Source organism: Seriola lalandi, unplaced genomic scaffold (assembly GCF_002814215.2).
Source record: "Seriola lalandi dorsalis isolate HSWRI2012SDOR001 ecotype SW California unplaced genomic scaffold, Sedor1 jcf7180002054591, whole genome shotgun sequence".
Taxonomy (NCBI): domain Eukaryota; kingdom Metazoa; phylum Chordata; class Actinopteri; order Carangiformes; family Carangidae; genus Seriola; species Seriola lalandi.
The window spans coordinates 1,333,826-1,348,846 of record NW_019525144.1 but is presented as its reverse complement, the minus strand read 5'-3'; the positions used below and the strand labels follow the sequence as shown (position 1 = coordinate 1,348,846).

At 42.0% G+C, this 15,021-nt stretch overlaps 1 protein-coding gene across 8 annotated transcripts in view; it reads right to left on the bottom strand.

The window, feature by feature from the left end:
• Nucleotides 1-3,638: 3,638 nt before the first annotated feature.
• The window catches only part of adgrl3.1 (adhesion G protein-coupled receptor L3.1), an 82,751-nt gene continuing 71,368 nt past the window's right edge, over nt 3,639-15,021 (bottom strand). For 2 of the 8 annotated variants that reach the window (XM_023419161.2, XM_023419162.2), the window contains 5 exons: nt 13,984-14,152; nt 12,358-12,486; nt 11,655-11,748; nt 7,394-7,696; nt 3,639-6,358 (listed from right to left, as the gene is read on the bottom strand). In XM_023419161.2, coding sequence (XP_023274929.2) covers nt 5,715-6,358; nt 7,394-7,696; nt 11,655-11,748; nt 12,358-12,486; nt 13,984-14,152 — 1,339 coding nt within the window. In that variant the 3' untranslated portion in view covers nt 3,639-5,714. Of the gene's footprint in view, nt 6,359-7,393; nt 7,697-8,374; nt 8,393-9,192; nt 9,322-11,654; nt 11,749-12,306; nt 12,487-13,983; nt 14,153-15,021 lie in introns of all 8 variants that reach the window. The other 6 variants (XM_023419154.2, XM_023419157.2, XM_087177366.1 and 3 more) reach the window with 6 other exon arrangements.

Genomic DNA, 15,021 nt, shown 5'->3' with positions numbered 1-15,021 from the left:
TATTTTCTTTTCTTTCCTTTCCGTAAACCGAATCTATGATCAAAGGAGATAAGAAATGGTGAAAGTCCTCAATAATACACAGATACTGTGCAGAGATTATACCCAACTGAGTCACAAGAAGCCTTTGTGGGGGCACTGCTACAAATAAAAGGGCATATTGCAATTTCATGAAGCTTTTGATATTTATCCTAGGCCAAATACTTTTTTTTTCATTTTTCTTTTCACTCATAATGGATATTCATTGTAGGTCAACCACTGACACTAAGCATCTAGGATGTGTCATGACCAAAACCTTCACCATAAATTGTCACTTTTGTTTTTTTATATCAGTATTCAGTTTCACATCAAGTCTGAAAAACCACCACACCGCCAGAACAAATCCAAACAAAGCTGACATCAATGTGCGAGGAAATTTATATGGATGGGGGCAGGCTGCAGTGTTATTAGACTGTTTGTTGTTCTTGTGTCATTTGCAGATAGTCTTGTCATGTGTCAGCCTTGTCACAGTCTCACAGAAAGTATTTAGAAATATTGAGCCCTGAGCGCCTGGCTTGAATTTAGCGTTCTGGATACAAACAGCACTATGTAAGCAGTTCATACTCTATTTGTAATATTTTAGATTGTCAAATTATATAATAAAAATGGACACTAATGAATGGAAGGAAGTATGAATACCATGTACCCTGCATGTAACCATGGTTTTCTGAGTGAAATATCTTTCAGTGATATACATCAGAAGCTGACTTACTGGGTCAGGAGGTTTAGGTGACTGTAGTGCCGCCACCCCGTAAAAAGGGCAGATGCTGGTGTTTGGGCAATGGAAAATTTGAAAGGGATGTTTCAAAGAAAGCAGGTCAGCAGGGCGGCATAAGTGCTCGAAAAATTGGATTTTATTAACAAAAATATTACCAAACGAAATTCAACAAAAAAATTACTGAAGCCATAATGTCAAAGAAATGAAATCTGCAGATTCACAGCAAGCTGCCACCTGCTCTGTCTCTCATTATTGACTCCTGACTGGCATCTTATCTTCTCCTTTTCACCTCACTGGAGCCTACCACCAGCTCAGGTAAGTACAGGGGTGAGCTAATCTTACGCATAACTATCCAAGCATACCAAACCCCACGCGACCACTACATATTAACTTCTGTTACCGCAGACAATTCCCACTCTACAATAAGCACCAGATATTATTTATAAGTGCACAAGTTTCACCCCACTGTTATCTACTGCAAAACAATTCTACCCATCTTCTCACATACTCATGCCCAGTCCCTCACTACTACTAAGAGGACTTAATGACACACACCTGTTTCCCCTTTCCCTGATTAAGCTGCTGATCAACCCCACTAACCCAGACAAACAACTGGAAATATAGACAGTGGGCTGACCCTTCCAACATATCAAACCTGCAATCAAAGATCAACCACATCTCACGACCAATGTATTGAATAACTGAACCTGAAAAATGAAGAGAAACATCCAACTTAAATACTGATTAAATAACAGTGATAATGACAAAGCAATGATAATGTGGGGGGATCAGGGACTAGTGGAAAGGGAATGGAGCAGCCCTTTCACAGTGACCGATAATTACTACAAACCACCTGTGAGTTGGCAGTGCACCTGTGAAGCTCTCATAGTCTCAGAGTGGCCTCGAGCGGAAGAAATAGTCTCCTCACTCGGAGAACAGTGGTTATACGCGTGACCCAAAGTTCTCCACCAAGCCAAGAGAAACCTGCAGCATCTTGTCAGCGTGCCAGGATACGCAAGCTGTGCTATTTGCCGGCGTAGACACATGTCATCTCTCCAGATTCGCAGCGGCTGTATCACCTTCACCCTGACTACAGGCATCAGTTGAATTGTGTCAAATGACGCGACACTGGGTGACACCACCAGTGTATGTTACAATAAGGTACTTTTCAACCCAGTTATATATTACTTATGTATGGAGTGTCAGTACTGTGCCAGGAGTGCTGCCTCCCAACAGTTTAAGCTGTCAAGCTCAGCTTCAAAATGAGATGATTCAAAGAAGAAAAAAAAAACTTGTGTGAACGCTTAAGAGGACAGCCTATTGCAAAAAGTTTACCTATCTTCATTACATACACACCACAAAAAGTACCAATAGTTAAAGCAAATGTGTCAGAGGCTACCAAGGGTCTTGCCAGTCTCAAAAGACACTGCTCAGTTTTGCCCCCAAGGAGGCAAAACTGACTGGAAAAGACAGCACGTCATCCCTCATCTGGGATTTACCTCAGTCCACCCACAGAATGATTAAGAATGGCTATTGCTGGGCAACACTAAGCACCTGCTCCCCAAAGGAGGTGCCAACCGCTACAGTACATTAAACAGGTAGAACTGTGTAAATGTAGAAGGAACAGACCAAGTGGAAGAGGCACATATGTCAGCTATAATGGACCTACACCACAATGGCCATGATGCCAAGGATAGAAAGAACTGATTGTAGAGGCTTAGACCTATATATCCACAGTCCAGTGGAATGGACTGGACAGTGATAGGCCCTGACACTTGGATGTGGTTGCAGGACCACACCTTACACCTTTAGGTGTCAGCTGCCTCAGTTTTGGAAGAAGCCCACAACAGCACCATGGCAAACAGTCCAAAATCCCAGTCCAATTTGCACTGTCTTTATTAATTAGTAAGTTGTTCTCCCACTTTCCTTGCCTGGGGCCTTCTTTGGACAGGTGAATGGACTCCAAATGCCAAAAATTTAAGCATTTTATTTTATTTTTCATTTTTAACTTTTATCTTCTGGTTTGGAATGGCCACTTCCCTCAGACACTGCTGCTTCTACATAACCACCACTCTTGGACATACCCTTAGTGTGGACAAACCAACTAGCTTCATTCATAAGTGTTAGTGCAAAGATATTATCCCTCAGCAGCTTGGCATCCATAAATACTGCCAATTGTATGCAAACAAGGAGCACCCAAACCTGTATGTTAGTATGTTACCTTCACTGACTTTTGTATGTGACTACCATAAATGAGCTTTAAAAAAACAACAAAAAGAAACATGCAGGCAAACAAACTGAATTTTGTAATCTGATATCTGCTGTTTGTATCTCCCTTTCTAATATCTTACTGTTGTGGCACCAAGGTGTGAATTAATTCAGCAAACATCGATTCCGACGAAACTTCTTTGAGCAGGTATTTAACCTGAGCAGTCTATTACACACACACACAACGCACAAACTCACACACAAACACATCAACCTACTCTCAACCTGCACAAGTGCTTTTATGTTGTGTATAGCTACTTCACAGTTTGTCTGAAAGTAATTATTCTCATCACCTGACTCTTGTAGGTCAGTCCTCCGTATACATAATATTTCAATATTATTCTGGAAACGTTTGCCGTCCTATACACCCAGCTGGGACACTCAAAAGCTGTTTTGACAGGTTTACAGAGAGAAAGGCAGAATTTCATCAGAGAATGAAACAGAAATACAGAAAACGCATGTAGCAATATGTCTGTTGGCATTTGTGCAGAACGTAATCTCCCCAAATAACCAGGAATGCATATTTGAAGTGAAAACACTGCGGGGTTTAACTCTGTGTTTGCATTTAATTTTGATGTAATAAGTGATAACACTCAAGAGGTGGAAAACCGCAAAGCTATGTCAGTAATTTATTTGTTGGCAAACAACTTTCACTGTTACAACAAATATTAGTTATGAGATCATTCAACTTGGAACCCATACAAAAAGAATAAATAATTAGCAATAATATTGTAATAATAATCATGATCATAATAATTTAAAAAAAGGAACAAAAAACAAACCCAGTGCCACTTTATTTACTCCTGCCTAAAGCCAGCTTTCTTTCCTCCAAGCTTGTTTTGCTGTCTTTAAACCAATAAACAGATAAATAAATAATTTCTCTCTTGGGGACATGGAGGGGGCTTGTGGGATACATGTGCAAGCTAGACTTCATACACTTATGAAATTTTCCTCCTAAATAAGTAAACATTGGCTTTCCACACTGGACAGTGCTGCTGTGTGCAGAGTTTTCACATATTCAGTACACATATATGGTGTAATCATGGCATTTTCACAGGTGAGACCCACCCTTTTTCAAATAGTGGAAATAGTGGAAATTTAGAGAATGACATTTATTATTCTCAGCATTCTTTTTCTGTACAGTAGGATCTCAACCGGCACAGCAAGGTAATGTCAATTTGGAGAATTTGGCAATAGACAAAATATGCTTCATAAACCATTCTTGTGTTACTCCAAATATCTAATTTTTTTTTTTTTTTCCTTCCCAGGCTCCTCGTTGCGCCTCAAGGAAGGAAATGCTTTATTCAAGAACAAATGAGATGAGACCCACTTCCAGCAAGGACTAAAACGTAGCATTTCCATAGAAACCGTCTCCTTCACAACTTAACCACTTAATTTTCCCTTTAGTTTTAAATCTACACAGTGGTAAAGTATATAGTAACAGTTGATTTGCAAAACGTAAGTGACAGTGGTGTTGCTATAAAGGGACCAGAATGAAGTGTGCATAGAGTATATGCGTATTAATTAAGGAGTGCGTAACTGTCTCTGTATGTATGAAAGAGTGACATGAAAGATTGTTCCTTGCTCATTCTGTAGTCTACACGTGACTAGCACATATCATGACGGTTCAGAACAGTTCCACAGACAAAAGGTTTGCAACATAAAATCAAAAAATAAAAGACTTGGTCATATGCAACATTTGTATCTGTATCTGTATTCTGTACAATACATAGAAACAGTTTGTGATTTCTTCATAATTCTTTGATAACTGAAAACTTTTACAGAAGAAAGGAGAAGAAACGGAACCCATTCTTTTTTCTTTTTCTTTTTTTTTTTAATTCAGTCTGTTGTAATATGATCTTCCTTCTTTGTTTTCAGTGAAGTACACAGTAGCCGCAGTCACTACAACTTGCAGGAATGTTACACCAGCCCGGACACAAACTCCAGTTTAGCAGATACGAACAGGAAGAGAATTCAGAACATCGGCGTGATATGGTTACAGTTCGGTTGTCCAGTAAAATAGTTTTTCGGGATGATCATTAGTGAGGGCATATATCATACATCCTCCACTTGATTGGCAGGTAGTGGGGCGGGGCCTCTTTGGGGCCAGTTTATGTCATGAACACCAGAGTTGAATATCCTGCTTTACTCTTCAGAGAGGTTGAAGCATCATCCCAGTACGTGTCTTTTAGAGTGAGACAGAGAGACAGACATACAGACAAACAGACAGGCAGCTCCTTTAACCAGAGCTGGGGGCCACGCCCCTGTAGTGGTGGTAGTGGACTATATGCTATAATCTGCTAGAGGTCCATATTGGGGAACTCGTAGGGCTACGATCAATCCAAGATTCCAAATTAAAGTAACAGGTATGGTAAAATTACAGAATCCCTCCTCCTTCCTTTCCTTTCCAGGTTAGAAGTTCCATTTCTGTTTCATGTTCACAAAAGGTCTCTCAGAACCGCCCACTCAGTCTGCACCATTTATGACAATACATTCAGTCCCTGCTTCCATTTGACCAGCGATATCTCGACCATATTGTCATGAACCATAGTTAATGTCACACACAGTACATCAATCCAGGGGCGGGCCAGCTCGGTCTGTCAGTCAGTCAGTCAACAACACAGAATGTTTTCATTGGAAGGTTGGAAATGTGAGAGTGGGCTGGGGAGGGACAGAAGTCTCTTGATTGGCTCTATAGACTGGTAACCAGGTGGGAAGGGTCTATGGGCGGCTCCTCGGGCGACGAATCAGACTCCTCCTTGCTCCCAGACACCATGTATCCATCGCTGCCACCACGGCCCATGTGGTAGTAGCTCTGTAGCTCGTGAAGGTGATTCCTGGAGCCCAAGTTTGGCATGCTCTTATAATAGACATCATCCAGCTCTGGAGCAGTGGCACTCTTACAGGGCTGCAGCTCCCCTGAGCTATCTTCCTCTCCGTCTGTTAAACCGTTCATCTGCCCATCCGGGAGGTCCGTCAGCACTGGCATGCTGGTGTAGAGTGAGTCTCTGTGGTTGGGTGAATGCGTGTGCTCATCAGTGTGCTCGTTGGTCAGCAGGGGGAAGAAGCTCTCGCTGGTCTCCTGGGGAATGCGCCGCGGCCGCGAGAAGCTGTGGGGAGGAGGCGGCGGTGGCGGGTGGCTGTCTGGTGGAGGGGGCCGTGGCGGCAGGAGTGGAGCGTTGGACTCCTCTCTGATAATCTCCAAACCCAGGTTCTCCTCATGGGGGAAGGCTGCAGGGTTGTCCAGCACCATTGGACCATTGTCCTCTTTACTGCCTCCCACACACCCACCGACTCCACTGCTGCTGCTGCTGCTGCTGCCTCCTGCCATGCTCCCTGAAAGAACCAAGCAGGAGTAACTGTTATAGCATACTGCTGCTGGTGTGATGACACATGTTGTTAATTTTAGCGCTCCAAAGTGGTGATGCCAGTGTTAACTGGTCAAAAATGTTACTTGACTTTTTAAAGCTGCTTTAATCAACATTTTTATATTAACAGTGGATCAAATTACGATGTGTAATTAGAAAGGGGTTGCTCATATTATCACCTGACTCATTTACCTGCATCTCCCCTCACCTTTACAAAGGGTTGTCAGACTCTTTGATCTAACTGTTTTGTTTTTCCGGTGCGCAACTTTAATGTTTTTCAATCAGCTCACGGCTCTCATCTGTGCAGTTTTCTGTCACAGCAGGCAGCTGTTCTCAGTGAAATAGCTCTAAAAACCCACTGTACACTGCCTGCCCAGCATCAAATGGTACTGAACATACAGTAGTGGAGCATTTAGTAGTTTAAGGGCCACATATTTTTCTCAGGAGCAGCTTGAGATGAAAAAAAAAAAAAGAATAAAAAAAACTGCTAAAAGCAGAGTGAGTATATGACTTACATTCATCAGGGGGCCAGAAATGCAGCTGTCGCTAACAATCTGCTAGATGTATAATTGGGCAACTGTACACTTGCACGTTTGCCATATAAACTTAGAAGGTGATAATATGTCAGTGTTGTGTTCTCAGCTTGTTTCAGCTGGTCCCAAGTGGCCAAAAGAATTGCTCACTGCCTGTATAACACGTTTATTTGTTTACTACACACGTATACGTCTGTCAACAGTATAAATGCTGTGAGCAAAGCACATTTACAAAAAAAAAACAGTAATGCTGTTTTTGGGGTTAAATGTCCTCTCCTCTCCTTGATTTGGAAAATTGACTGCCGTGACAAATATGACTCCGCCCCTAGATCTTGAGACAAGAAAAGTGTTTACGCACCCAACCTGTGGAAGCCAGGATCAGCGCTCTGAGGGCAGTGTTTAATTACACAAGAATTCCTAGTTATGTTCATTTGAACAACGCCTGAAATGATTTAAACCAAACCACTCACCTCCATTGGCCATGCTGCTGTTGACCAGCTTGTTCATCAGGTTGTGATTGCGCTCCGTAGTGGCTCTCTCATGGTTGTTGAGGTAGGACGGGATGTAGTTGGAAGTCAGCTCTTTGAGAATCTTCTTCTCCAGGGTCGTCTCTTTGTGGTTGCTGTGGGTGCCGTAGCCACCACTACGGTCTAGAATCTGGACGCAGTCACTCAGGTACTCACTGCTGGCCATGCTGTAGTTGTTGGCATGGTTACCATTAAGAGGGAGCGTATCCATAACACTGGAGTCTCTTGCGTTGTTCAGGATGCCCTCTGAGGAGCAAATAATTAAAAAAAGTAATAATTATTAGGATCCTTAAATAAACTAAGTGGATTTCTCAGAAGAAAGATTTTAATTATTGTTTGATATCATAGCGTGTGCTGTGAATTGAGGATTAAAAAGTAGCAATGATAATTTTCTTGGAAAGAGAAATGCTTCAAGCGTCCATAATTCATTTAAGTGAAACCTCAGAAGTACTTTCTTTTCTCAATTACTGCCAGCACCACAGCAATACAAAAAGTAGAGTTGGACTTCACTACAAAAATAAATGTTTTGAAGTGACACTTAAAGTAATTACATTGCAAGTCATTTTAAGAGCAAATATAACTCAAATTTCAATTTGCACATTTTATTCACACCATTTGAATTCAATGAGATTCAATGCTAATGCTGTTTTTTTTAACTATATATATATATATATATATATATTGCTCCAGAACAAAACTTTTAAAAAGCATTCCATAGAAGATGGATCTAAAAATAAGTGTTTTACGTGGACTAACTCATAATTTGGGAGAGAAAAAGAAAGCTTTAGCATGTCTGACAGCCAAACAAAACCACTGTTTTGCTGTAGATTGGACTGAAAATGTTAGGCAGAACGCTTTGGAAGCAGGAAAAGAGAGAAGAAAGTCGATGTTATTGAAGTAGTTGAGTATTAATTTAGCCCATACTTGTGTCTCGGTAAGGTGCTAATGGACAGCATGAGGGAGAAGAGAGAAAAGAGACACAGATGTGAGTTTTTGTATCGAGAGAAACAAATTTCAGCAGCTTCAAAATCAACAGTTGCACAGTAATTGGAGGCATGATGAAAGCTGTTTAACAAAGAAACCATGTCTGATTCTTAAAATCAAAGTCTGCTTTTCAGGGCCTTATTGTTAGCTGGCTGCTATCATGTGGTTCATTATTTATGTAACACAGAGAAAACATAAAAAAAAAAAACACCTCACAAATTACATTTAAAACATGGTATATCTACAGTAGGCATGCAGCACCACAAGCAATACACACAAGTCCCAACTGACACATACAAACTGGCATTCAAAACAAAGCATTGTGTGAAATGTACTGTATAAAATAGAACATTCACAAAAAAATAGTACAAATATTTCATGGCTCCCAAGTAGCTTCTAAAAGATATGGTGAATTTGTAATCAGTTATGTATGTATAGTTTGCATCTATAGAGCACAATAAATCAGCATGTGATCTTGTTATATTGTTTTGATATTTCATGAACCGAATTGCATCTGTACATTTATGTGCTGTGAGAACTGCCCAGTGGGTGTCCTTTGTGAAAGATTATTGCACTGTGATTGATTGTCTCACTTGGGAGCCATAATAAGGCTAGATCAGATATGCAGCCAAAAGTGTATTACAGTGGCAAACATTTTAAAATGAAATAAGCATGCAAAATAAATGCAATGTGCTGAAAAATAACTCTAAGCTAACTTTCCAAATGTTGTATGTTTATAATAGGAACATCAGGCACACCTTGGGTGTTGTACATGCCCACGGCTGGGTTATTATAGACTGCCGAGTCCCCCAGGAGAGTGTTATAAGGATTGTTAGTACCATGGGGACGAAGGAGAGCATTAGTTATAAGATGATTAGCCATGGCTCCTGGTACAGGCAGATAGAGAAAGAGAGAAGAAGAGCAACAGCCAAGTCGAGAGAGGAAGAGAGAGGAAAAGCAACAGCCAAGTCAAGAGAGAAAGAGAGAGAGAGAGAGAGAGAGAGGCACTCAAGAAAAAAAAAAAGGCAGAGATAGAGGTTGAGGGAGAGAGCATGTAGACGTCGCAGAGTGGAAGTAAGCAAGAAGGAAGAAGAGGAAGGGAGAGTGAGATGGAAAGTGAGTGTGTGGAAGAAAGAGGGAGAGAAGAGGACAAGTAAATCAAACAAGCAAACATAGTTTGAGGTGAAAGGCAAGAAAAAGCTTGACAAGTCATTCTTGCAGCCACTGCATACAGGTCGAGGGAGGGGATAAGAAAGAGAGACAGAGAGAGGGAGACAGACAGACAGAGAGAGAGAGAGGAAGGAGAAAGTAGCATAGCTTGGAGAAGATTGTGCTGCAGTTCAATACGCTTGAGCAGAGAAGCATGACTACAGGATAGTTAATGGACAAAGGGGCCACAAAAAAAGTGTTGTCAGTGCATTTTCTTCCCTAGGTGGGAGACAGATCATGTACACATTAAGACACTGCGGAAAAACAGAAGACGAATGACCGTGACAGCTCCTGTACATTCTTCTACATCCTCTCATCATCACGCTATACCTCTACCACTACTCCTAAGTGTGGATATATGTCATATAGCTTCAAAACATAGGTTAGAGGGAGGGGGAGACACTGAAACATCTCTGTGGTAACTTTTTTTTTTTCCTTCAGCAAAGAGAAAATACCACAATATTTTAGTTGTCTAATTCCTGTGTTTGAGGACACTACAGTTCAGTTCATATTAGTAAAACTTCATTGCCATTTCCTTATCAGAGCAGAGAAGCTGGCAAGCAGCCTGGACTTGGCTGACAAAATAGAGCTCTAGGTAGAATAAATTAGAAATAATGAAGAAAGTGGAACGTGGCAGAATACTGAATGAATTTTGGCCATCAACGTAGACTCTTGGTTGAAAAAGAAATCTATCTACCTGGATGTTTATTTATAGTGGACAATGCACATTAATTAATATGATATGCACCCTTAGTCCTAACTCAGCTAAAAAGAGACATAATGTCTTAAAATGAACATATTCCTTCTCCATTTTAGTCTCTCCTAATTTCAACAAGTCACCCCTCTATCACAATATCCAGTTTATTCCACTCCATCCTTATTCACTAAGCCACAGTATGTAGTCATTTGAAATCTACTGGCTAAGTAGCTCTCTGCACCGTACTTTAAAGTGTGAGGGAAGGAGGAGGTAGGGGTGTCTTAAGCCCTGCCTCACTAAGTGTGTGATAATTCAGGCGCTGACACACACCGTGTCTGCTTTAGCATCAATCTGTCATGCTAACAGCTTATTAGTGGCCTGAAGGAAGCGAGGGCCACACCTCGACTTAGAGACTAACAAATGGCAGCGTATATGTGTGTGTGTGTGTGTGTGTGTGTGTGTGTGTGTGTGTGTCAAAATGTCTAGCCATTTGGGTGTCTGTGTCCTCATTACCCTAGCCCTGAGACAGCCATACTCATGGATTCCATTCTTACAGTCCATTACTGTGGCTTACTCGGGAGGGACAGCAATAGAAAGCTCAGAATACAGCGAAAAATACAGTGAGCTAAGCCTAATAGTCATTTTAAAACTGGGTAACTACAGCAGACTTCATATAATAAGATAAGCTCGGCTGAACACAGATTCTCAGGTGGAAAACACTGCAGAACTGTGCTCCGCTACAATAAAACCATACATTCCTTGTAATGTGCTGAAAACGGACGCACGGTAGGTTTTAGCACTAGTACCTTCACCTGATGTGACACACTACTGCATTCAGCTAATAACAAAGAATTAATCGAATGCAACTCTGCATAAGTTGGAGTATAATAATAAAGGTTACTGGTATTCAGCTCAAGAGTTGAACACAACTTCAAGGATTTCTCACCCACAATGCTTCAAAAGGGGACTATCCTTGGAAAAAGAAGTATAGAAGCTCTCTGCAGCACAGTCAACTCTGCACTGTGTAGATTTATAATGGGACCACAAACTGGTTGATGTTTCGGTTTTGACAACAGTCGGCTCCAAACTTGCTTTCCTGTAAAGTCATCCTTTGAAGCAGCAAAAAAGTATTAAGTGATATTTACACTCCATTCTGCTAATCTTCCTCTCTACACGAACACAGTACCATTATTAGAAGTTTGGACTCCTACCACTTTACTAAATGACAGCGTATGCTGGCTGAACCTCCCGCTATTAATAAAGTAGATATGGTGACAGTGATGAGGATGCAAATGGTAGGTATCCCGTGGTTACCTCTGTTGAGCGTGGCGGAGCTGTTGATGTCTCCAGTGATGAAGGAGGACTCCTGTTTCCTCACAGTGTCATTCCACATCCGCCTGATACGACTCTATACACAGAGGAAAATAAGCGAGAGAGAAATAGACAGGGAGGGAGAAAGAGGTAGAGAAGGCATGGGCAGAGACAAAGAGGAGCGGCGATGATGAAGGGAGGGAGGAATAAAGGATAAGGGAAAAGAGAGGGAGGAACGACAACGAGAGAGCACCGTGGGGAGGAAAGACGTGATGACAAAAAAGGGGGGAAAAAAAATATGGTAAGAAACATAATATACGAGAGTATGGTGTGCAAACAAAGGGCAAATTAGTGCAGGAGAGGCAGTAAAGGAAAAAGTAAAGCAACGACCAGCAAGAGAGAAACAGGTGGGGGGAAATAATCACCCATCAATTCCATTTAAGCTCAAACTACCTGTGTTCAGCATCAATATGTGAAGGTGTTAGTCAGGGTTTGGGTTATCTCACTTTCAACACAAAATCCACATCTTAAGACTGCGAACACAAAGTCCAAGTTTAACTGTTTTGTTTTTTCATGGTTCGCTTCTGCCTACAATAAAACTAGTTGAAAGTGAACAGCGATAACCCAAAACCCTCATGGCGTGCTCTGGCCTCACCTGAGAGTCTGCTGTGCTGTAGCGTCCAGGTGTGCAGGCAGGTAAGCTCACCTGTGAGCCTGTGGAGTAGCGGCCTGGAGTCCGTGAGGTGGTGGTCTTACTCGAGGAGGAGATGGAGGTCTCCACGCTCTTGCCGCTGCAGCAGTGAGTGCGCAGACATTTGCCGTACTCTTTGCGCACCTGGGCAGGGGAGGTGAAAAGGACACATGAAGAAGGAGGAGGAGGAGGAGTAGGAGGAACTGACTGATGTTCGACTTTGACCTTGCACATGTTGAAGCATATTTTTAAGATGACATACCAGGCAAAAAAAAAAAAAAAAAAAAGACTGGAAGGGCTTAACTTGATATAGTGTCCCCGTTAACTTCTTTTCCTACTCAAATTCTTTGTGCAAACACTAACCCCATAAAAAACATAGACATTAAAGGATTAACTTCATAAACTTCAACATCAACATCCGATCCCAAATGTTATTACTGCCGCACATCCATCCTGAAACGGACATATTCCTTAGGGGGACATATGATGCACTTGCACACACACAAAACATCTGCATTTAGATCCCAATCAAATTAGAACAAATACGACTGTAATTGCTTTTTAACAAGCTTGTTGGACTGGCAGACGTGTATTGTCACATGCTCTGTTTGAACAGCTGTGTGTTGAGTTGCTCCATGCATCTTGAGAGAAACCATGTTGGGCCACAGCCAAAGACAACCTCAGCACTGTTCTGAGGACATCTCTCAGGATACCTGATCCCACGGCCTAACACATACCTAAGTACTGTGCACGCGGACTGCTACACACACACACACACACACACACACACACACACACACACACACACACACACACATTGCACTTGTTTACTGGTTGTACACTTAAAACTAAAAACTCTCTGTGGGACTGCAGCCAGACGAGAGAATTAAGCATTTGATGAATTTTCTTTCCATATCCTGCTCCTCTTGTGTACTCCAAGGCACTGACAGTGTGTGGGAGACTCTGTAAAAATATCCCAAGATATGTAGGCTCTTCCTGGAAGCCACATATAATTCAAATTTAAAAAGTGGTAGGTATGTACTCACAAATGCCTCTAATCATTTAGGGCAAATAAACCCAAACCACACACATGTATATGTATGAAGAAGGTCATCTTTTAAAAAATGAAAAGGGGGGCTGTGTGTCAATGTGAGCAAGGTCGATCTATTTAATTGCATAAATCATCAGAGTATTGTATCTGTAACCACTGCTTCTTAGACATGGAAACAGGCATTTCTTTCCTCTGCATGTGTCCAAAATCTAAAACAACTGGAGCTAAATGTTATCAAAGTTTTGAAAATGCTATTTCGGGCTTGATGACCTCCCCCTGATGAAAAACGTTCTTTTCTGCTGGGTGAAGACGAGCAGCTCAGTTTGTTACCTGCTGTCACACAGTGAAAAGTGAGAGAGAGAGTGAGGCGGTGAGAGTGAAAATATGAGAATTCAGCCGCCACTAGGGATACTGAATGACCAATCAAACCTGTGACAGCTCTGCAAATATTTTTGGTGTCCCCGCTGATCAATGTGCTAGCATGTGTGTGTGTGTGTGTGTGTGTGTGTGTGTGTGTGTGTTTGTATTTGTCTGCCTGTCACACCGTCTATCTATTTCTGTCCAGGTTTGTCTCTGCGTGACTCCCTCACCTTCTTCTGCAGTATGCAGTGGAAGATGAAGATGAACATGCCCTGCAGGGAGTTGAAGATGGTGAAAAGGTAGGCCATGATCACGGTGCTCTCGTTGATGTACATTAGTCCAAAAGCCCAGGTCAGGCCCAGCAGACACAGCAGAGCTATGGCCCCAATCACCCAAGACCTGCGGGAGAAGGAAGGGAAACAACATCACTGTTTGCTACGTCCCACAATATGCACAGTTTATTTTGCAGGTGACATTGTAAGTAGGATAGTATGAGAGGCTTGTCTCTTTTCCCGGATCAGAGAAGCTATTCAGCCAAGTTTGATGCATGTGGGACTATGAGGCCAGAGGAAGGGGTTAGGGAGGGTTCATTCAGAGCCCAAACACTGTGGGAGTGGGATGAGGGTAACAGTGGGAGGTTTTGCCTAAAAGAATTATACTCTTATAAAAAGGGTGAGAGAAAAGAGAGAAAGTGGATTTGCTCATCTAGATACCATCTCGAGAGAGGAAAGGGAGGTTATAAGCTAGCTGACGTCAGCCACTAGAAGTGAGAAAGTCGAGCATGTAAGACTTTTTTTTTTTCCAAGACACATCCAAACTCTGTCATTCAAAGTACATGGAAGAGGGTGAAAAACATTTTCACAGGCAGAAGTGGGTCCTGAAGTCTGTTACTGCAATTGTGATGATAACATTATAATGGAATTAAATTTCATAAAAGTTTTCAAGGCTGTGGAACTACATTTTAAATAAAGCCTTTGCAGAAATGAGTCATAAAGGCCAAATGTCAGAGTTGTGGTCATGTCGAGGCATGTGTATGGATCGCAAGTCCCTGCTGGAGTGTGTGCATGTGAGTGTGTGGTGTGCGTGTGGCCACGTGAGTGGCTCTACTGGGCAGTAAGTAGACGGACATTACAGCCATTATAAATGACATTTCTCAGTAAAGGTCACAGTTTCGGGTCTGCCACAGCTGCGATGATGGCTGTTAATTTGATTGGCTGACTGGATAGTGATCACCTCTCGTGTGAGGGATGGAGGGAAGGAAGGCAAGA